Source organism: Trichomycterus rosablanca, chromosome 5 (genome assembly GCF_030014385.1).
Source record: "Trichomycterus rosablanca isolate fTriRos1 chromosome 5, fTriRos1.hap1, whole genome shotgun sequence".
NCBI lineage: Eukaryota > Metazoa > Chordata > Actinopteri > Siluriformes > Trichomycteridae > Trichomycterus > Trichomycterus rosablanca.
Genome location: NC_085992.1, coordinates 46,335,525 through 46,359,459, shown reverse-complemented (window position 1 = coordinate 46,359,459; position 23,935 = coordinate 46,335,525). Strand labels below are relative to the sequence as shown.

The 23,935-nt window shown below is 41.5% G+C and overlaps 1 protein-coding gene across 1 annotated transcript; it reads left to right on the top strand.

The window, feature by feature from the left end:
- Nucleotides 1-18,479, top strand: usp38 (ubiquitin specific peptidase 38). The gene is made up of 11 exons (XM_062995289.1): nucleotides 1-52; nucleotides 2,327-3,055; nucleotides 6,277-6,412; nucleotides 6,606-6,735; nucleotides 9,893-9,994; nucleotides 10,299-10,457; nucleotides 11,565-11,758; nucleotides 11,949-12,042; nucleotides 13,330-13,436; nucleotides 15,320-16,514; nucleotides 18,007-18,479. The coding sequence occupies exons 2-11, from the start codon at nucleotides 2,374-2,376 to the stop codon at nucleotides 18,172-18,174; spliced, it is 2,967 nt and encodes a 988-aa protein (XP_062851359.1). The 5' UTR covers nucleotides 1-52; nucleotides 2,327-2,373; the 3' UTR covers nucleotides 18,175-18,479.
- The last annotated feature ends 5,456 nt before the right edge of the window (nucleotides 18,480-23,935 follow it).

Genomic DNA, 23,935 nt, shown 5'->3' with positions numbered 1-23,935 from the left:
ATGAATTTATCAGCGGGTGCTTTACAGGAATTGTGTGGAATGGCTTATTTCGGTGAGTCTCTTCACTTATTTTCTTCATTCCTCTTCTAAACAAACCGAAATCTATTTATTTTATGGTCATTTGCTATCTTGGCCTGATGTGTGCTGTCTTATTTACTTCTCACCCGTTTCCCGACAAATCCCGCCTCCTCCTGAGCTAGGATTGGCTACGAGTTCTTTCTCACAGCCAATCACGTTTGTAGAATGAACCAGTAGTCAATCGGTTGCATGGGTCGGAATATAGGTGGGTAAATGAGATCACACTATGACAAGGCACGGATGCTTTGTTTGGACTTGATTAATTCAAATTTAAAAATATAAAATATGAAAGCTACGTTTTACTTTATTTTCACTAAATGTTCCCCGAGTTAAATTGTCCCGTATATTAAAGTTCGTTAAATAATTTTGGTATATACGTTTCTGTACGTAGCTAGCTTTGCTAATCTACCCTGAATATAAAATGTAAACACGTTTCTGTTACAGTAGCAGGTTTTTGTGGTATAAAAAACAGACCAAGTTGAATCATTTTAGATTTATTTCCACCTTTAAAGTGACCTATAGTATGTAAAGTTGAGTTGAAAACAAATGAAAATCGTTCAGACGGTAAATAAAAAGAAAACTAACTATAATAAACTATAATAGTGTGGTTCCATAAGTGTACACACCCTGTTATAGTTGTGGATGTGTCTGTGTTTAGAATGAACTACTCACATTCAAGTTTATGTGAAAATAATAGTCAGTGACACCTGCTAACAACTAAATTGACACTAAATCACTTATATAGGTAAGTAGGTCCTGGGTTCGATCCCCAGGTGGGGCGACCCGGGTCCTTTCTGTGTGGAGTTTGCATGTTTTCCCCGTGTCTGCATGGGTTTCCTCCGGGTACTCCGGTTTCCTCCCACAGTCCAAAGATGTGCAAGTGCGGTGAATTGGAGACACTAATTTGTCCATGACTGTGTTCGATATAACCTTGTGAACTGATGAATCTTGTGTAATGAGTAACTACCGTTCCTGTCATGAATGTAACCAAAGTGTAAAACATGACGTTAAAATCCTAATAAACAAACAACTAAATAACTTCATATAAAGTTAAGCTCTTCTTGTAGGATTTTCCTGACATTTACTTACATAAGAGCTTACAAAATCAGGAGAACAATAGAAAAAAATCCAAGGCACTACATTCACCATGGAACACAGTGAGCGGTGATCAACAAGTGAATTACATATGACCCAACAGTGACATTACCAAGAGCTGGACATCCCTCCAAAACTGATGAAAAACACAAAAAGAAAACTTTTTCTTGGTCGGTAGCCGGATTTTAGAGCACTGGGTCAGCCATTGTATGGTGCCAAGAGGGCTAAGGGCCTTGCACAAGGGCCCAACAGTGGCTACATGGCAGAGCGGTTTGGTGTCTACATACAGACATGATTATCTATGTCTGAGGGGGGTGGAATGGCCGACCCCAAACAAGGCGTAGTGTTCGGGGTGTGCTAGTGTATTAGACCTTGTGATTCCAGGGAATCCAGACCCACCCCCTGAAATTAAATTAAAGGTTAAGGCTTTGTTAGAGACTTTTGTCATGTAATAGATAAGAGATTAGGAATGTAACGATACACTCTACCCGCGATGCGATTCACGATACTGGGTTCACGATACGATTTTTCCCCGATTTTTTTAAAAACTGAAATTGAAGACAAATTATGACAAAGTTTCCTTTGATTATTTCTCTTACAAAAAGGAAATAAAAGACTGCATTTGTGCTTATCTTTTAATTATCTAAATAATGAATGCCCTTTTATTTATGTAGGTACAAACTATGCAAAACCATTTTGAATTAAGCCCAATTTGGTTGAAAAACCCTGAATCTGGCAACCAGGCGTATAGCGCCAGTGACGTCAACCAGGCGACGTGTATAGCACCAGTGCCCTCTGCTGTTTAAAGTGAATATCGATTCATTGTACAGTACATGTCAAATTGATTTGAATTGTGGAATTTTTGAATTGTTATTAACTGTCTTGTGGTGCATCGTTACATCCCTATAAGAGATCCTTGAAAGCCCTTCAGTGATGCTGAATTTAGGCTAATTTGCAAAGAAGAGTGGGTCAAATCGCCCCTTACTGGAATGCAAATGTAGCTGTTGCTGCTAAAGGTGGCACAAGAAGTTATTAAGGTGCGGATGATTACTTTTTCCTACAGGGCTAACTGGTGTTGTATAACCTTTGTCATATATAATAATTATCATTAAACAATTGTGTGTGTGTGTGTTTTCTTTTTCCCCTCACACAGATAATTGTTCATCATTTAGCCATTCACCGGCGCAATAAGGCATCACAATGGATACAATTCTGAAAGCTCTGGTGAGCTCATCTCACCCGTTACCTGTCAAGCGGGCCATTGTGAAAAAGGTAGTGGAGGCAGCTGAAAAAGAGGTAACAGAGGAACAGTGCCAGGCCCTGTACCAGCTCACGACACGTCTTATTCTTCTCGGCGAGGATGCTTTCCAGCAGCAAGTGGGCCTCCAGGTGCAGGAAGCATATGCACGGTACCACCGGGACGAGTTCGCCCGCTTCCTGAGCAAGGAGTTTGTCCAGGAGCTTCTGCACCAGGGATATGGCCCTGTAGACCGACGTGACCCGGCCATCCTGGACTTCCTCCACGGTTGCCTGCGCCTTCTCATTAGCTGCCCGTCCATGCTGGAGCTGGCACCGATTTTGCAGACTGAGGTGCTGCGCATAGTGTGCGAGCGACCCGACGCTGCGCTCTGCGGCAAGCTGGCGGGGCTGCTCAGCGACTTCCCCCAGTGCATGCCACGCGACAAAGCCGCCGTGATGCTCTGCCAGCAGCTGGTGCGAACCTTCGCCCACTTCCAGTGCTCGGCGGGCGAGGAAGCCGAGCTGAGGCGGTATGTTGCACAGGTGGGTTACGTGGCTGCGCTCCTGCAAGGCATCTGGAAGGCAGAGCCGGCTACACTTCTGCCGTCGCTGCAGGAGGTGTTTGCTATCATTTCCTCTATAGGTGAGAATCTAAATTCTTTTTACTACATTTTACACAACGTCCCAACTTTTTTAGAAATGGGGTTTAAAAACAAAGCTATTTGGTCATGTTGGTTTTCAGTTATTTATGACATAAGTCTTATGTTTAATCTAGGCATGATTCCTGATTCATAATTTTCTCAATCAAGTAATCAAGCCCTCCCACCCCCAATATTAATAAATGCCCTAATTTCATCTACCAAATACAGTAGACCCTTGACTTACGGATTTAATTTGTTCCAAAGTTCTGTTCTTAAGTCAAAATGTTTGTTATTTTTCCCATAAGAAATAATGTAAATAGAATTAATCCATGCCAGACCTCCCCAACCCCCCCTTACCTAACCTTTCTAATGTCTTAAATGGTCTTTTTTGTTATAAATACAAGTATATTTTCCCTTAAATCTTAAATTATAGAATAGATAATACTGTAATAAACAATAATAAACAACAATACACAGTAGTACTGTACATAAAGACACACACCACATTTCAGTACAGTACATGTGCTGTACCATACACCATAATACATTTCCTTCTTTTTATATAAAATGTATCTACCAGAAACAACAATAACTCTCATATTTCTCTATTATTTTCTTTTTTATTTCAGTAGTGTTGTATTTTGTAGGTATAATTGCACGAAAGAAAGACTATTTTACTCAGCCGAATTTCTCCTTCTCTCTCTCTCTCACTCTCTCTCTCACTCACTGTCCCCTCTGTCTGATACACAGTGACAGCTACTGGCAGGAGTAATTATACAACAACGAATAGTGATAGATTTGTTAATTGTTTCAGCACTACACTTTCTCTGCACATTCTTTGAGGCCATTTTAATATTGAATTTTACAAAATATAAAGAAAACACCGAAAAAACACCGTCCGCTGTTTGCTCACTGTATATATATATATAGATATACTGTAGATAGATAGATAGAGAGAGAGAGAGAGAGAGAGAGAGAGAGAGAGAGAGAGATGGTTGGAGTTAACGTGTTCGTGACGTCACATGTTTCGCGAATTTTGGTTCGTAATCCGAAATTTGTTCGTACGTTAAGTTGAAAAAGATCGTTTGTAACCCAAAATGTTCGTATGGTAAACCGTTCGTAACCCAAGGGTCCACTGTATACTGTTGCTCAACAGAGGTGTTTGGTCTGTTGGTCCTGGATTCTGTAATGTATGTCTATTATAAAAAAGTGCTATACAAATAAATTTAAGTTGACTTGACTGTTAAAATTATACATAAAGATATTTCACTCAGAAGCTTTGCATAATGTTAGGGTCCATCAGTGCTCCCATCAGTTGTTAATATGGCAGGAATGGTTTAGGATGGCAGGAATACCACAGACATGGGCAAAGACATGGTGCCAATCCATCGCAGGGATTCACCCAGCCCCCTCAGTCATAGGCAATTATGTCTGGTTTAGACAACCTGGTGTAGAGTTCCGGGTTTGAATCTCACTGGGCTAGCATGATATATTGATGTGGCACCCTAAAAAAATCCAGTCTGGATTTACAGTAAACACAAAGCACAAGGCTTGCAATGCAAATGTCAATGCCCGGCCGGCTGATAGCACTGCTAAGATTCTATCCCGGATCTCAGCACTGACCGAGCGCCCCGTAGTTAAAGTGATCCAAATGAACAATCTGACTGCTCGACTAATGATTTTTTAAAAATTATAGTTTGATTTCAGCTCTCTGAGTTAGGGCTGGGTGATTTTACAAAAAAAACAAATCTCGATTATTTTAAAATTATACCCGATTGTCGATTACGATTTTGAATTTTTTTGTTCTTGTATATTGCAATTAAAATAAGACTCAAATTTATTTTTTTGCATTGTAATTAAAGGCTGCAGAAGTGCAAAAATAGTAACAGCACCACCTATAATTATCCTTTTACAGGACTCAAACTTTATAACAATAACGATATCACAATAATTAAGACAAAATAGATCTAAATTATCTATATCCTTATCTATCTATATCTAAGAATAGCTCACAAACAACTTTTATTTTAAATAATGTTCAGCAGAACCTTCTTACCTGTACTGTGCTGTTTCCACCACTGAGTGAGTCTGTATCAGTATCTACACTGGGGGGCATCAAGTGATCACTCAGCTCAGCTTTGATTTTATCCTCTTGTGATTTGGGGGGTGGATACAACATTTTAAACATTTAAGGATGTGTAATGTGTCATTTTAGTCCCATAAAACTTTCAAACTGTATTAACCACTATTATGTGTCGTAGAATGATTCGATTCTATTGAACGGCCCTTTAAGCCAAAATAAAAGAAACCGATTTGCGCATTTGGGAGTCGTTACATACATACGGCTCTTTAAAAGGAACCGAGACAAAAGATCCGACTCCCTATCGCAGAATTCACTGCAGCAGTTTCCCAGACGCGATTTTTTTTACTCAGTAACGGATGCTATTTAAAATGTAGCGAATTACAATTCTTAGTACAAAACGTACTTAAGTAAAAGTAAAATTACAGGCTGTAAAATCTACTTCAAAAAGTACAAGTACACAAAAAAACGACTCAATTACAGTAACGCGAGTAAATGTCATTCGTTACTTTCCAGCCAATCCTGATCCAGCTCATCGGCTCCGTATTTTGATTCAGTTCGGCGGTGTTTGATTCAGTGAATCTGAATTAAACTCTCCTGTTTGCGCTCCTTATAACTGAATCGAACCGTTACCGTGTATAATCCTTGTTGTCTTCCGTTTACTGTTTTGGTTTTCGCTGGTTTTGGACTCTACCTGATTTTGTACACTTTTAATATTAAACTTTCCCTGATTTATATTCCGCGGGCGTCTGGTCAGTTTCTGCTTCGTGACATGTTGGTATTTTAATTAAAATATAAAGTATGTAAACAATCGCGATCGTCACATTCTAACATCGGGTGAAAACTTTCATGCGAATTAACCGAATTAATCGTGAAAATCGCCCAGCCCTACTCTGAGTATACTGTTAAACTAGCAGCACCTGATCAGATGACAGCAGAAAAACTTTTATGATCATATTATTAGTGAACATTGAAACCAAACTTTCTTGTTAATTTCTGTCGTGGATAGCCATAGCACTTCCTCCGTTATCATGTTCCATCACACCTGACGTAAAGTACCACGGCCGTGGCAGAGAGAAACAGGTTGCAGCCTTCCTGGATTTGAGTTGGTGAACCTTAATGTGTTGTGTGTTTTGCCTGCAGATCCAACCTTTCAGCCGTCCATCGCTCTGGCCAGCCTGGTGCAGCACATCCCTCTGCAGATGATAACCGTCCTCATCAAGAGCCTCACCACCGACCAGAACGTCAAAGATGCCAGCATGACACAAGCACTCAGCAGGTCATCAGTCCTACATAATCAAACACTGCACCAGTGTTCAGCGACACTGAATTTGATTCTAATGTTTGCATGTGGAACTAGCTTGAATCCCAGTGGTGCAGTCTGCCCCGCCAGGCGTTTACACAGACATGAATGTCTATGTTTAATCTGCTAATTTATTACTGTAAACTGTTTGTCTTTCTGTGTCACACAGGATGATCGACTGGCTGTCCTGGCCCCTGGCCAATCATGTGGACACTTGGATCATTGCTCTGCTGAAGGGACTGGCTGCTGTGCAGAAGTTCACCATCCTCATCGATGTTACCCTGCTTAAAATTGAACTGGTAATGACAGGGCTTGGATATAAAACACCTTCTCCACGTACACTTTTACAAAGCAGCTGCATTCATTCATGCATTCATTCATGCATTCATTTTTTTTTTTTACTGTTTCACACTGGTCAGGAGTCACAGTAGGTCCAGAACACTGGACGTAAGCCAGAAATGCACTCATACAGGACAAAAAATAATCGCTTACCGCTTGTTTCAATGCCTTGACCAGACGTGGCGGTCACATCATACAGTGGCTTAAGGAGGAAAATCCATCCAACTTTCCCTCTTTTGAGCTCTCAGCGGTAATGTGCTAGCATATTAAACTGCTGCTCCTTTTAAGCTCTGTAGAAATCAGCCATTTTTGCTGTTCGTTTGGCACAGTGATCTAATGCAGGGTTTTTCAAACCTTTTTTTTTTTTTGTCCATGATTTTTTTACGCAACCCAGGCAACACAAGCAATGCATCTTACTCTCTCTGTGGTTTCCAAGATGTAACAAAAAGCCTCCACAAGGGAGCATTCATGTACAAGATTACTTAATTATTATTATTTTTCTCTTCGACCCTTTATTTTTAGCATGCAACTTAAAACAACATGGTCTAATGTACTAGCACACCACCACTGAGATCAAATTTAAATATTAGCCGTTCTGCCAACCAGTTAACTGTGTTTGAAGATATGCAGGTTGGACAGGATTTCTCCTTTGTTCCACAGCAACATACTGTATGACTCCAATATGACTCCATGCTTGGTGAAGCTCTGTGTGAGGCTTTGGCATTGGCCAGAAAATATATTGGCCAGTAAATATAGTTCTGGCTATTACCGCACACATGTCGAATGGGGTGTGTGCCAGACTGTGTCCATACTTTGGCCAGAATAGGGTGATACAAGTGGCAAAGGATTGGAAATTACTCAATTTGGGACATGGGGAAGGGGACAAAAACAACCTTTTACCAAGGTGTAACACATTGTCGTAATAGAGCAACAGAAATGTAATAAAAACTGTTTAGACATTTGTAATGGTCATAAACTATTGTTGCTGATGACCCATCTGCATTAAATTAAGAGGCGCAAAAGTCTTATTTGTTAGCCCTTTACCGCGGAGACCCTAGTTTAGTCTCAGCATTACTTCTAGGGAAGGGAAGGCCTCCTTACAGCTACAGTAGAGAAACCCACTGTCTGGTGAGGTTCTGGTACATGTTACAGAGGAATACAGAGAGCACAGAACTTTTAAAAGTAAGAGGAACATAGAAGAAAAACAGCTTTATTCATCATATATACACATACACGTGTACAGTACAATAAAATTCTTCTTCCGCGTATCCCAGCTTGTCAGCTGGGGTCAGAGCATGGCAGAGGCAGGATTCGAACTCAACCATTTGATTGAGAGCCCAAAACTCTACCCACTAATCTTCCTTTGTCCCAATTAAATTAAATATACAGTGTATCACAAAAGTGAGTACACCCCTCACATTTCTGCAGATATTTAAGTAAATCTTTTCATGGGACAACACTGACAAAATGACACTTTGACACAATGAAAAGTAGTCTGTGTGCAGCTTATATAACAGTGTAAATTTATTCTTCCCTCAAAATAACTCAATATACAGCCATTAATGTCTAAACCACCGGCAACAAAAGTGAGTACACCCCTAAGAGACTACACCCCTAAATGTCCAAATTGAGCACTGCTTGTCATTTTCCCTCCAAAATGTCATGTGATTTGTTAGTGTTACTAGGTCTCAGGTGTGCATAGGGAGCAGGTGTGTTCAATTTAGTAGTACAGCTCTCACACGCTCTCATACTGGTCACTGAAAGTTCCAACATGGCACCTCATGGCAAAGAACTCTCTGAGGATCTTAAAAGACGAATTGTTGCGCTACATGAAGATGGCCAAGGCTACAAGAAGATTGCCAACACCCTGAAACTGAGCTGCAGCACAGTGGCCAAGATCATCCAGCGTTTTAAAAGAGCAGGGTCCACTCAGAACAGACCTCGCGTTGGTCGTCCAAAGAAACTGAGTGCACGTGCTCAGCGTCACATCCAACTGCTGTCTTTGAAAGATAGGCGCAGGAGTGCTGTCAGCATTGCTGCAGAGATTGAAAAGGTGGGGGGTCAGCCTGTCAGTGCTCAGACCATACGCCGCACACTACATCAAATTGGTCTGCATGGCTGTCACCCCAGAAGGAAGCCTCTTCTGAAGTCTCTACACAAGAAAGCCCGCAAACAGTTTGCTGAAGACATGTCAACAAAGGACATGGATTACTGGAACCATGTCCTATGGTCTGATGAGACCAAGATTAATTTGTTTGGTTCAGATGGTCTCAAGCATGTGTGGTGGCAATCAGGTGAGGAGTACAAAGATAAGTGTGTCATGCCTACAGTCAAGCATGGTGGTGGGTATGCCATGGTCTGGGGCTGCATGAGTGCAGCAGGTGTTGGGGAGTTACATTTCATTGAGGGACACATGAACTCCAATATGTACTGTGAAATACTGAAGCAGAGCATGATCCCCTCCCTCCGGAAACTCGGTCGCATGGCAGTGTTCCAGCATGATAATGACCCCAAACACACCTCTAAGACGACCACTGCTTTATTGAAGAGGCTGAAGGTAAAGGTGATGGACTGGCCAAGCATGTCTCCAGACCTAAACCCAATAGAACATCTTTGGGGCATCCTCAAGCGGAAGGTGGAGGAGCGCAAAGTCTCGAATATCTGCCAGCTCCGTGATGTCGTCATGGAGGAGTGGAAAAGCATTCCAGTGGCAACCTGTGAAGCTCTGGTAAACTCCGTGCCCAGGAGAGTTAAGGCAGTTCTGGGAAATAATGGTGGCCACACAAAATATTGACACTTCAGGAACTTTCAGTAAGGGGTGTACTCACTTTTGTTGCCGGTGGTTTAGACATTAATGGCTGTATATTGAGTTATTTTGAGGGAAGAATAAATTTACACTGTTATATAAGCTGCACACAGACTACTTTTCATTGTGTCAAAGTGTAATTTTGTCAGTGTTGTCCCATGAAAAGATATACTTAAATATCTGCAGAAATGTGAGGGGTGTACTCACTTTTGTGATACACTGTATATAAAAATTGAAGATAAACTTAATGAATACTCATATAGCTTAAGACTGTGTTGTCCTATTCCATTTTTCTTCTTTATTATCTACAGGTGTTTAATCGTCTCTGGTACCCCATCGTGAGACAGGGAGCATTAGCCGTCCTCTCTCACATGCTGCTGAGTTTTCAGCACTCTCCAGAAGCTTTCCATCTGGTGAGATCATCTCAGAACTTCCTACCTTCATACTTACATTAATTGAAGAGCACTAATTAAAATATATCACAAATGTATTCAGACCCTTTATTAAATCTGTAAGTATTCTTGGATGTGGTGTCTATAAAATGTTGAAGATGTTTTTAGTATTGCATGTTTAAATAACAACAGAAAAACTTTGAATCCATGTTGTTGTGCAACACATGAAATGAATGAAAGCTAAATTTGTATAATATGTTATTTTTTGTAGACATAGTCTCAAGTCTTGTGTGATATAACTGATATAAAATCTCCTGGTGAACAGGTCGTCCCTCATGTGGTGCTGCTGGTGAAGTCTCTGCAGAATGACGGCCTCCCCACTAGTAAATCCTTCCTGCATCAGTTCATTCTGCTCATTCACTGCATGATGTACCAGTACTCTGGGTTCCCTGATCTCTATGATAGTATCCTGGAAGCCATTAAGGTGAGAAGTTTTAACTTTCCTACTGAACAGATACTAACAGCAAAGACATGAAGGAACTATTCAACAACACAAAGGCAGAAAAACTCCTACAATTCCTGTCAATAACAAACCTAAAGCAACACATGTAAGGGACATACATAGACAACAGACACAACTTCACTAAATAAAACAGAATAGTGAATAAAGGACATATCACAACCTTTCCTGCTATAAACATGGCCTAATGACATTAAAAAATAAACACTAAACTAAACTTTATTAGTAACTTTATTGGAAACACTGGTTCACCTGGACATTCATGTAATAATCCAACCATTCTGCCAAGCAACACAGTACATAAAACCATACAGATGCACGTCTAGAGCTTCAATGGATGTTCCCATCTTGATGCCCTTACTGCACTGTATGCTTCAATCAGTATTTTTTTCCCTCCCAATCTAGTTGAATCCAATTACCGGATTGCATTGCGCTTCCCCTCTACTGATGTTGACCTCCACTCTGACTAAGGAGAGCCGTGACTAACACACGTCCCCTCCAACACGTGTGTAGTACCAACTGCATCGTTTTACCTGCACGAAGCGAGTTCATATGCGGAACAGCTTTGTGTGTGGAGAGTGATCAGATTATCCCTCGTCTCTGTGCAGGCAGCAAGTGCATCAGTTATGAGGAATCCCCTGCCCGGCACCTTCCCTTGAACAACAAGCCAATCGTTGTCTGTGTAGGCGCTTAGCCTGCCGGTAGCAGAGCTAAGATTCAAACTGACGAGTTCAAGATGTCAGCTCCAGTGTGCTAGCGCATTTTAGCGCTGCATCACCTAAGCGCTCAGTAATTCTGTTTTTTTCCCCAGTCACATCACTTTCATTTTGGCCAGCGTGACACCATTATTTGATACCGTCTTTGTGACCAGATCACGTTTACACATGAAGCGATCTGCACCCGCTTACCATTTTCAGCTGGATCAAAGCTCAGTAATCAGATGTTCACTGCTATAAACTGATTCAGTCTGGAACTAAAGTGCAAGTGTGATAACGTCTTTAGTGTGCATGAGTGCATGAAAGTTGTTGTTAATGTTGTTAAAGATAATAACAAATGTATGTATTGATCCAGGACCTTCCCAAACCCGACGAAGAAAAGATCAAGTTTGTGCTGAACCAAAGTGCCTGGACCTCACAGTCGAATTCCTTCGCCTCGGGACTGCTGAGACTCGCAGGCAAATCAGAGACGGGGAAGACGGGCCTCGTGAATCTGGGCAACACGTGCTACATGAACAGCATCATTCAGACTCTCTTCATGGCTACAGAGTGAGTTTGAGCATGAATGTCTTCACATCTGTTGGGTAAATGCTAGACTGGATAGAGTCTGATTAAAATCGAACAGTATTTAGGATCTGCATGCATTCACCCCATGGCAACATTCTCAATATAATTTGCTTCATTAGTTTAAGCTGTAACATTAAGTAACATTAAGGCAAATCTTCTGTGTTCTCTGCAGTTTCAGAAGGAACGTTTTGTCTCTGAAGCTGAATGACTCCAATATGCTGATGAAGAAGCTGCAGCTTCTCTTTGCATTCCTGGCTCATACACAGGTCTGTAGATTCTCCTCTTCATTTCTGTAAATAAAACTATATGTTATTTTGGCGGGTTTTCTTAAATGATCAAGCTATCTCAGGTACAACTATTTATTATGATGTATTCAGACACTAGCTATTAGTATCCAAAACAGATCACCCAATCATCCAAGAACTGCTAAAATTAGACAAAGAACTTTACACCCGAGGAGTTTCCATTGTCTACTGCTGGATTCCTAGTCATAGTGGCATAGAAGGTAATGAAAAAGCAGATAGCTTGGCAAATGATCCGAGAAACAGAGATTTCTTGGAGATACATCCCAAGAACTGATGCCTACCCAGAAACAAAAGAGTACTGCAGAATAAAATGGCAAGAAGACTGGTCCACCAATACCCAAAACAAACTGCATGAAATAACTCCCCGCATCTTTGTTAAACTCAACCGAGACTTCTTAAAAAGGCAAGACCAGACAATTATAACCAGGTGCCAAATTGGTCATACTGGTCTCACCCACCGACACCTCCTGGTTGGCGAGCAGGCACCAACCTGTCTACAACCCTTACAATATTTTGTTAGAATGTCCTAGAATTTTAGCCATCAGAGATGACTTTTGTACATGAAAGGTTTGTTCGATGAGATTCCTCCAATTAAAATTCTGAACTTTCAAGACAGAATTCATATAAAACAAATGATCTGAGGCACGGTGACTCAGTGGGTAGCACTGTCGCCTCGGGTTCGATCCTGGGTGGCGGGTCCGGGTCCTCTCTGTGTCTGCGTTGGTTTCCTCCGGGAGCTCCGGTTTCCTCCCACTGTCCAAAGACGTGCAAGTGAGGTGAACTGGAGATACAAAATTGTCAATGACTGTGTTTGATGTTTAACTTGTAAACTGATTAATCATGTGTAAGCGTAACAACCGTTTCTTTTTTTTTTTGTGTGTCTTTTTATTGCTTTTAAAAAATTTAACATTTAAACCAGACAACAAATACATTACAGTAAACATACAGAGAGCCAAACCCATACATACAAACATTGTAACTATGTAACAAGAGAAAAGAAGAAACAAGGCTAAAAAATAGTAATTATAAAAAGAGGAGGGGAAAAAGACTAAATAAATAAGAATGAATCATTAAATAATAAATAAATAAGTTTATATAAAAAAAGGGGGGGGGGGGGGGTTAAAATGATGTTAAAATCCTAATAAATAAATAAATAAATGAAGTTGTGAGTGAGTGTTTATTGGTTCCATATGATTAAAACGTTTTTACTATTGACATTGTTTCATTGTTGAACTTCTTATCCACCAGCGAGCAGCGTACGCACCCAGGAGCTTTCTGGAGGCATCTCGACCACCTTGGTTCACCGTGGGCTCCCAGCAGGACTGTTCAGAGTATCTGCGCTTCCTTTTAGACAGGTACATTTAGTATCTACATTTTATACTACAGTCGAATCCGGTTAATCGGACCACATCGGGACGCGATCGTTTTGGTCCTAATAACCGGCTTGTCCGATTACACGAACATGCCCTATGTTACAAGACGGGACGTGCTATAATTTATGTAACATATTAAATGTTTATTAAACCTAATAAATAGCGAACGTACAAACAAGAACTACTGTTGCTTACGAACTTTGTTCATTGAAAAATAAATTTGCAAACAAGTTTTTCGAAACGATCTACAACACAATGTATAGATACTCAGCATGCGAAGCATAATAAAAAAAAAAGTTCTTACTAAAGATGCAGATGGATCCAATAACCACGCTGCTGGCTACTGGGTGCTTCGTTGTGGGAAAGAAAGTGGTGGGCGTGTTCACCTCCCGCTGGTTTTGCTCTTGTCAACACAACTTTTGGGATTTCCTGACCTTTGATAAAAGCATAAATTCTCCCGGGGAGCCCAGGAATCCTCCCATATCTCGCTGACCCGCTTTGCATCCGCTCTAAGTGGCGACTTGTGGCTTCTTTTTCTTATTCGCTCTCACGTTCTTTGGTCCGATTAAACGGAATTTTGGTCCAAATAAGCGAATAACATTACACGTACATAATAGGATTTGTTTCGGTACTTTAGGATTCGGTCCGAATAAGCGGCTGGTCCGATTAACCGGTGGTCCAATTAACCGGATTCGACTGTATTTCATACTGTGTGTGTGTGTGTGTGTGTAAGAGAGTGTTTTAGGGTGGTTTATTAGTCTTAGTGGTAGCTCAGCGTTTAAAGGTACTGGACTAGTAATCAGAAGGTTGCCGGTTCAAGCCCCAACATTGCCAAGTTTGACATGATCCTATAGCACTACTGCCCAATATACTTTGTTTAGTCTGGCATCTCTGCTAAGCCAATGGAGATCATGACAGGAGCTAAATCTTCAGGCAGCATAGCTCTCTGCTTTCATGATTCATGCAAACCTTCTCACCTCAACAGGGCATCAAACCATAAGAAATGTTATTATTATTATTATTTAATTTAAAATTCATATATACCTAAATTGTTCACTTCAAGGGTTCAAGAGAGGCTTTATTGTCATTTCAGCTATATACAAGTACATACTGAAATGAAACAACGTTCCTCCAGGAACAGGGTGCCACACAGAACTCAAGACAATACAATATACACAGTGCAGATAAACAACAGTACAATAAATACAAAGACCTACAATAAATACAAAAGACGTTTCTAATCTAAAGGAATTGAGGGAGACAAGACTAGAGACAACATTGGTGTTGGCCAGTTCGTGGTATAAATATAGGTGAGGTAGGCGCCCAGGTTCCAGATAATCAAACCTCAGCTCTGCTACCGGTCAGCTAGGTGCCCTCTAGATGGCATAATTGGCAGTGCCTGCAGCAGACAAAATTGGCTATTTGAAGTCTGCAGGGAGGGTAAAAGACCGGACTAATGTGGGTGGGGGTCTTCGACGCTGTGTAAGGACATTGGTTAGTAGCCCGAAGGCTTGTACAGGAAGTGAAGGAGCACGGAGATCAGTTTGTGGCTCTCCGTGCGCGAATACTGGCTTTATGCGCCGAACTTACCAAACATGTGGGCTAATTAGAAGCGGTGTACTGCACACATGTCAGAGGGAGCATGAGGCAGGCGTATATACCCTCCTCGGACACAACCGGAGTCTCCAGCAGCGCAGGTGAGGTAAGAAACATATTCTGATGTACATTTAACTGTGTAGGGTTTTGTGTAGGGTTTTATAGCAGCAGAGATTTAAAAAAGTGTGGTGCAAAAATACAGTATTGTGCAAATTGTAATATTGTGCAAAGATGCAAGTAATATAATATATACTTGATTTGCTTCATAGGCTACATGAAGAAGAAATAAGTCTCCGGGCCCTACAACCAGCCAATCCCAACACAGCCTCTTCTGATGCTCAGAATATGGATCATGATCCAGCTCAGACTGGGACTGATGCAGCTTCTCATCCCTGTAATAAATCCTTACACACCGAGGGGGAAGGACACACTCTGGTGGAGCGAATGTTCGGAGGCCGGCTCTCCACGGGCATCCGCTGTCTGCAGTGCCACAGCTTGTCTGAGAAAGAAGAACCGTTCACTGACCTTTCTCTGGCCTTCTGCCCCTCAGCCCGGCAGTCAGAGGGGACCGCCTCCGTGTCACCACGACAAGGGACGGTGAACGGGGGTGGCGAGAACACAGAAAGTACCTCAAAAGATGAGCAGAGTGTGGAGAAGCCCACGACAGGGCCGGTACCATCGCTGTCAGATCTCCTGGAGTATTTCCTGGCCCCGGAGATCCTGGAGGAGGAGAACTGCTACTTTTGCGAACGTTGCGGCTCCTTGCAACGGGCTGAGAGAGCCATGCGAGTAGTCAAAGCGCCCGAGTACCTCGTCCTCACGCTGCTGCGCTTTTCCTATGACGCGACGTGCCACGTACGCCGTAAGATCCTGGACAATGTGGGAATCCCGCCGCACATGTCCCTGTCTGTTCACCAGCATGCGCGCTCTTCATCGTCACCGCAGACGAGCTCTACAGAGAGCGGTGAGAACCTGGCCAAAAAGCTCAAACCCTCTCACAGAGAGAAGGAGCGGGGTGATGAAGCGTTAACAGACATCAGCGAGTCAGGAGTGTGTTCGGTACCCTACGTCCTGTCTTCTGTCGTCATGCATTCAGGGATGTCCTCCGAAAGTGGACACTATTACTCATACGGCAGGAACGTTAGCGACGCAGATGTTAGCGAATCCGATATGGTTTGTTCAGCGGCTTCACAAGAAGGACTGGACTGTGGGGGGCGGGACTCGTCGGACTGGTACCTGTTTAACGACAGCCGAGTGACTTTTACCAACTTTCAGTCTGTGCAGAACATCTCCAGCCGTTTTCCCAAGGACACCGCGTACATTTTGGTCTACAGGAAAAAGGAGGTCGGAGGACAGCCTGGGGGGACAAGAGCTACCGTTAACGGCATGAGGTTCAGCGGAGAGCCGCCTCTTCATAAAGATCTGATGGAGGCCATTACCAAAGACAATAAGCTCTTCCTGCAGGTACAGAAATTTTACTATGGTGATGAATGTAACCCTGGATAAGTGCAAGCCAGCTGAAGAATAGGAATTAGCTGTAGTCCTGTTATTCCTGAAAAATACACACTATGGCCAAAAGTATGTAGACACCTGTCTTAATGTTTAAGTTTTGACCACTTATATCTGTCTACAATAAAAAAGATGTGGCGAATAGAATGGAATACACAATGCGAAAATAAACTTCATAAAACATGTCCTGTCATTTTCACCAAAGTAAAAATACAACCAAAGAAACATATTGATTAGGTGGTTCTTACCAGATGCCATATTGGACACGCACATTTAACACAAGTATCTTGTAAGGGGGGAAGTTTGGAGGTTAATAACTCCAGTGGCCTGCACAGAGCCCTGACCTCAGCCCCGTAGAACAGTAGACGACTGCTTTACAGAGCCCTGACCTCAGCTCTGACATGTGTGTGGTAGCCAATCGCTTCTTTTTCACCTGCACAAGGTTCATATGGGGATTCGTATTGCACGTGGAAAGACATCGATCCACAGTATCCCCTCCGTCTCTGTGAAGGCACCATCGACCAGCCAGCAGAGGTCGTAATTGCAACAGTTAAAGGAATCCCCTCCTACACTTCCACCCTAGGATGAGCCAATCATTGTGCATATAGATGCCCGGCCTGCCGATAGCAGATCTGAGATTTGAACTCGCAGGTTTGATATGCGCCACCTGTGCTCCCCTTTAGTCCAGTAGCTTGACCACTAGGCGACAACTGCCCAATAACGTTCGTTGGTGACTAATATTTTTTCCACATGGAATGATTTCCTCATTTATATAAGAAACCAGGTCATCCAACACCTATATGACCTTTGTAAAAACACTGTATGTGACATATAACTGGCTGCACCACCTCGACCAGCTATTAAATATAACTTTACTGTGTATCAGAGTTTTGGATTTGTGTACAAAAAAGAACTTCACAACAAATTCTGCAACCACACAAAAAATAGAACAGATATGCCTGGAGATTTCAAATGAAGAAGGAATTATAAAAAACAAATGTTTTCATACAACATTTCTGGCTATTCTACACCTCCAAACCAGAGACAGACATGATTTTTCATTCGTCTTTGGAATATGATGCTTGACCTTATCCATAGCTAGTATGTGGCCTAGCGATAAGGATGAAACGATCAATCAGAAGGAAAACACCGGGTTTTATTTGATAGTAAACTAAATATTTATATAAATATATAAATAGACATTTTCTCAAAGCAACTTTACAGCATCTAGGAGAGAAACCAGACTGAACAGGGACCTCCATCCTCTTTGTGTGGCCTGAAGGAAAATTTGAATGAATTAGATTTAAACAAACCATACATACACAAAAATAACTTCAAACAAAAGTTATACCTAGTGAAAATGAGTTATAACTAGTATAACCTGCTGTTATGTTATGACCTGCTATGTCTTTCATCATGTGTACCTTTTTTTTTTTTTTTCTTACAGGAGCAGGAACTAAATGCCAGGGCCCGGGCTCTCCAGGCTTCCTCGGCCCCCTGCTCGTTCCGTCCCAACGGCTCGGACGATAACGACCCCCCGGGTAGCTGTGGACCCTCAGGTGGGGGTGGAGGAGGAGGAGGGGGATTCAGTACCGTCAGTAGACTGGTTTTCTGAAAAAGTGGGACCCACATGCAATCTTCCAGAGCAGTGGACTGAACTGCCCATGCTGAAACACTGGACTTAATGTACTTAATAATGTTTGACCTCAGCCACCTCAGAACAGTTTCATTTCATGTTCATGCATGCAGTGTTTTTTCTTACGTCTTAAGATTGTCATTAAGTGTTGTCAAAAGCACTCTGGATTTCGATGGATTGGCATCCTGTCCTGTCCGGGGTGTCATGCTGCACTGCGTCCAGTGATTCTCGGGAAGAACTGACCAGGATAAAGCGGTGGAATAAAAAAATATAATAATCAATAATTACATACAAAAATGACCTTTTATCTTAGCAGGGTTCCTCAAAAGGTTTCCGCATCCCCCACTCTGATTTGAGGAGAACGAAGCTAACCCACGCCCCCTCCGACACAAGGGCAGCAGACGTATGCATTTTGTCACCCACACTAGGCAAATGCATATATGCGGAGAGACACACCCTGATCCGCACTCTTTCCCCGCCTCTGTGCAGGCGCCATCAGTCAGCCAGCAGAGGTCGTAGTGCATCAGTTACGATGTATTCGAAATCCCAGCTCTGGTGCGCTAGCGTGTGTTTTTACCGCTGCCCCACCTGAGCAGCTTTTTTAAACTCTATTTATTAAGATCTTCAAAAACAAATGGCATCACTTTTCTACATCGTCACCTTCCGATGCATTTTTCCAGCGTCTTACCAACTTTTTAATGCCATCAGCAAAAAAATGGTTTTGGTTGAGCGTGTAGCCACTGATTCAGCGCTGCTTTCACATCATCATCACTTGAAAATCTTCTTCCCCTTAAAGCTGCTTTGAGCGTCCAAAAAGGTGCAAATCAGATGAAGCTAAATCTGGAAAAATAAGCGCCTCCTAGTCTCTCAGACACGACCAATTACTACTCACCAATCCACCCACCCTCACCGCTTCCAACCAAAATATAAAAGTGCTGAAACTTTTTGAACATCCCTCGTATAAAAGTCTCATTTATTAATCTAAAGTAATCACTTTATCCTGATCAGGGTTGGAGTGCTTACACAGTTTGTTTTAAAAAAAATTCATCCCAGGCCACCACACACTTGGCCATTCTTTTACTCTTTTAAATCTAGTACACCTGCTGGTATGTCTTTGGTAGGGAGATGGGGAATGGTGGATACAGAGAAAAGCCAGACATATGATTGGAAAACGTTAAATTCCACAGGCAATAACGTGGTGGTGGTTGATCTCAGGGTTTCTGTCATTTACACTACATGCTGTGCCACAGTGCCACCCTTCATAAAAGTATTAATAGGAAAAATATATATTAGGGCAAAAATGACAACCTGAAAATTCTGAATTGGCATTTTAATGTTATTATGTGTACAGTGAATAAATGAATGATTCAGTTCAGCTGCTCCCACATCGGATCATTCATCCACATATATAATGAGGCAGTTTTTACTCTGGATGCCCTTCCTGACGCAACCCTCCTATTTATCCGGGCTTGGGATCTGCACTGAGTGAGCACTGATATGTCCCCCTCAAAATGGCTAGGTTCATCTAACACCTACACATTTACCTTTTAGGTATTTAGCAGACGCCTTTATCCAAAGCGACTTACATTACAGATACAGTACAGTCCCTGACAGAATTTCTGTCGCTTATCCATGTTGTGGAAACAAAAGCTTATAACCTGACTTTAAATTCATCCATTGGTTTTAGAAATGACTCATATGAAAGCTGAAACCCTCCCAAATGAGGTTTAATTTACGAAAATAAATTTGCTTCACTGCAGAAATATTGATCATTTAATGAACACAGAAAGGTCAGATTTTGGCAAGACAAAAGTTTTGTCGCCTTGTCATATAATGCACCCAATCCTAGTTTACAGCCTCACCTGTGCTCACTAATTGATCGGTTAATTATTGGGTGTGTATAAAAAGAACCCCAGCACCCCAGACCTTCACTTGAACTGCAACTTCACCTCTGACAACATGCCAAAAATCCACCCTGCGACCAAAGCCTTGATTATCAAGAGGCTGAAGACCAGATCCACTGCAGAGGTGGCTGGCACCTTTAATGTGTCTCAGCGTCAAGTACAAAGAATTAAAAAAAAGATTTGAAGAGACTGGAGATGTTTTTGAGAAGCCCAGGTCCGGCAGACCCCGCAAGACAACTGCTAAGGAGGAACGTTTGTTGGTTAGAAAATCCAAAGCCAGCCCCTCTTCCACTGCAGCAGAGCTCCACCAGGCCTGGTCACCTCAAGTCCCTGTGTCAACTAGAACAGTTTGTAGGATTCTGTCTCGAAATGGCCTCCATGGTCGAATCAGTGCCCAGAAGCCAGCACTAAACAAAAGGCAATTAAAAAACCGTGTGGCATTTGCCAAGGCCCACAGCCTGCTAAACGGATGGACGCTGGAAAAGTGGCAGAAGGTGGATTTCTCAGATGAATCTTCAGTTGAATTACACCACAGCCGCCACAAAATACTGCAGGAGACCTACAGGAGCCCGTATGGATCCAAGATTCACCCAGAAAACTGTTAAGTTTGGTGGTGGAAAGATCATGGTCTGGGGTTACATTCAGTATGGGGGTGTGCGAAACATTTGCAAGGTGGAAGGCAATATCAATAGCCTAAAATATCAAGAAGTATTAGCTACCTCTTACATTCCCAATCATAAAAGGGGTCAAATTTTGCAGCAGGATGGTGCTCCATCTCATACATCCATCTCTACATCAAAGTTCCTCAAGGCGAAGATGATCAAGGTGCTCCAGGACTGGCCAGCCCAGTCACCAGACATGAACATCATTGAGCATGTTTGGGGTAGGATGAAAGAGGAAGCTTGGAAGACAAAACCAGAGAATCTTGATGAACTCTAGGAGGGATGTAAGACTGCATTCTTTGCTATTCCTGATGACTTCATCAATAAATTGTATGAATCATTGTCGAACCGCATGGATGCAGTCCTTAAAGCTCATGGAAGTCACACAAAATATTAAATATGGCTCTAATAGCACCACAACTTCATTCACCAATGTTATGAAACATATCTTTGTATTTGAAGTAAATTATTTGTTTGATTTTCACATTACTTTCTGTGGGCGACAAAACTTTTGTCTTGCCAAAATCTGACCTTTCTGTGTTCATTAAATGATCAATATTTCTGCAGTGAAGCAAATTTATTTTCGTAAATTAAACCTCATTTGGGAGGGTTTCAGCTTTCATATGAGTCATTTCTAAAACCAATGGATGAATTTAAAGTCAGGTTATAAGCTTTTGTTTCCACAACATGGATAAGCGACAGAACTTCTGTCAGGGACTGTATACAGTCTGAGCAATTGCTCAAGGGCCCAACAGCGGCAACCTGGCAGTGGTGGGGCTTGAACTAACGACCTTCTGATTACTAGTCCAGCACCTTAACCACTAGGCTATGGCTTGCCTCCTGTAACACCATGCCTCCTGTAACACCATGCCTCCTGTATTTGTAAGCCTAGCCCGGGATTCGAACCCCCAAAACACAGTCACTGCTGCTACAATTATGCCACACAAGCTCACTTTTATGTTTATAATACAGTTCTAAAAAATACATTAATTAATGAAATATCATACATAAAATGTCTCAATAACTAAAAGGACTTATGGTTGTGACGTTTTCAATATATTGGAGGTGATCTAATGGACATGTGGTAGACACAACTATTTTATTTATATTTTTTATATGTATATACATTTTGATTGACACAAGCATGGGAATTATAATGCAGCCTTCAAATCAAGTGTGGTCGCCCCTTTTTAAACACTTCAGTTTGATAATTTTTATTTATTTGCCACATTTAATGTTTTGTTACATTTTACATATCAGCAGTCATTAATGCAATAAAATCTGATTTTTAGGTTGTTCCTTATGGAAGATGTGTTAACATTTTTAACACTTTTATGTTAAACGGGGGGCATCTTAACTTTTGCATAAAACTGTAGTACCTTTACGTTGTGTTAAACTTTTAAATGCCAGAATGGAGCTTTGCTTTCCTAGCACTGGCACATGAACAAGCGATTAGTGGGAATGTGTGTTTTTGTGCTGTTTTTTCTGTACCTGCATGCTGATTATTTTCTGCTTTTGGTTTGATTTAAAATTTTGCTGTTTATTCTATTATTGTGTTTTGTTTGATTCAGGACGGATTTTCCTGCTGATTTCAGGTGCCTTTTGATACAGTTACAATTTTACTAAATGATTTCATTGAATTGAAAATAAACCTCGGGTTGCTGTAAAGTGTTAATATTTCATAAACGGGTTTTTCTTCAACAGTAAAAGTTCATTGATAATCAGTGTTCTGTTTGTTTCATGTTAAGCATGAAACTGCACTAAGGAAAAGCGACTGCTTGTTCTTGCATACACTAATACACTAAAACAGGGCTGGCACCGATCCGGTATCGGTCTGATATTGGCCTAAATCACTGGATCGGATATCAGAAGGAAAAAAACATGTAATCCGATCCGATACTGTTGCTTAATGTAAATAACACTTCATGTAAATAACAGTTCATGTAAGTAACACTTCATGTAAATAACAATGTAAATAACACTTCATGTAAATAAGGCCATTGTTTGTGTGTAAAGCAAATAACACATTAAGATATGTTACGGAAGATACGGCAACAGTGCCGTTTATTGCCAACTCACTCGGCAACTGCCGTAAAAAGGTGCATCTTCATGACATTATTAACATGTGCCACTGATCTACAACTCATCCGCAACATTCAGAAATTAAAACACACTGATCTACTTAAACTTTTAGCATTTAAAAAAATCATCTACTACTGCCACATTTAAAAACACTGTTTAAACACAATATAAATTGCTTTATAAATGATAAATCGCTCCCCTGAGATAAAGATCTTGTCCCGGCTTGGAGATCTCTCACATCCTCAACGATTAATCCATTCGTGTTATGAAATAAAACAAACGACACCGTTTCCAGTTTAGCCACAGACGTCCTCTTCAAAATTCAGCAGGGTTTAATCATCTAAAAACGTGACAGAACTTTAACGGAAAATCTCAACCAGACTCTGCGTCAATTCTAATTGGTCCATCGTGTTTGATTGACATCCACATCTTCCAATTGTAGACACTTTGGACAACACGCCGTAAAGTGAGATGTGTCACGTGAACAACAGCTCGAACGTAAGTGAAATCAAAATGCTGCTAAGTGTTCTGTGTGTAAAAGTTAAAATAAAAACAGCAGTTTTGTATGTGTGATGTTGTAGGTTCTGTATTTATTCCTTTTGAATATTTGTTAAACAGTCTGAGCGTTGTTATTTAGATAGCTAGTTTAACCATGGTGCATTGAGACATGTATTATTACTGCTTAGTTGTTTGAGAGGAGAAATGACGGTATCGGATTGGTATCGGTATCGGAAGATACTCAATTTGCAGGACATAAAAAAGTGGTATTGAGCCAGCCCTACACTAAAATTGTATTCTCTGCTGGCTGCTTGACACATGGCTGGCTGGGAAGGACCACACTACTCTGTAATATTTCACTGCTCGTTCTGGCTCCCTTGATCAGGCAGTATGAGTCGCTGATGCTGCAGCAATGAAGTGATGCCTCACCCAGCCTTTATTCTTCTCAGAGGTACAGACTATTGCATCTGATGAGGTTCCAGCCTGATGGGGGCACCACAGATACTTATTTTTTTTAATTGATTGTTCTTGCATACACTGAGTACCACCACCTTCCAAAAATGTGCATAGCAATGGACCAAATTGTCATGACCA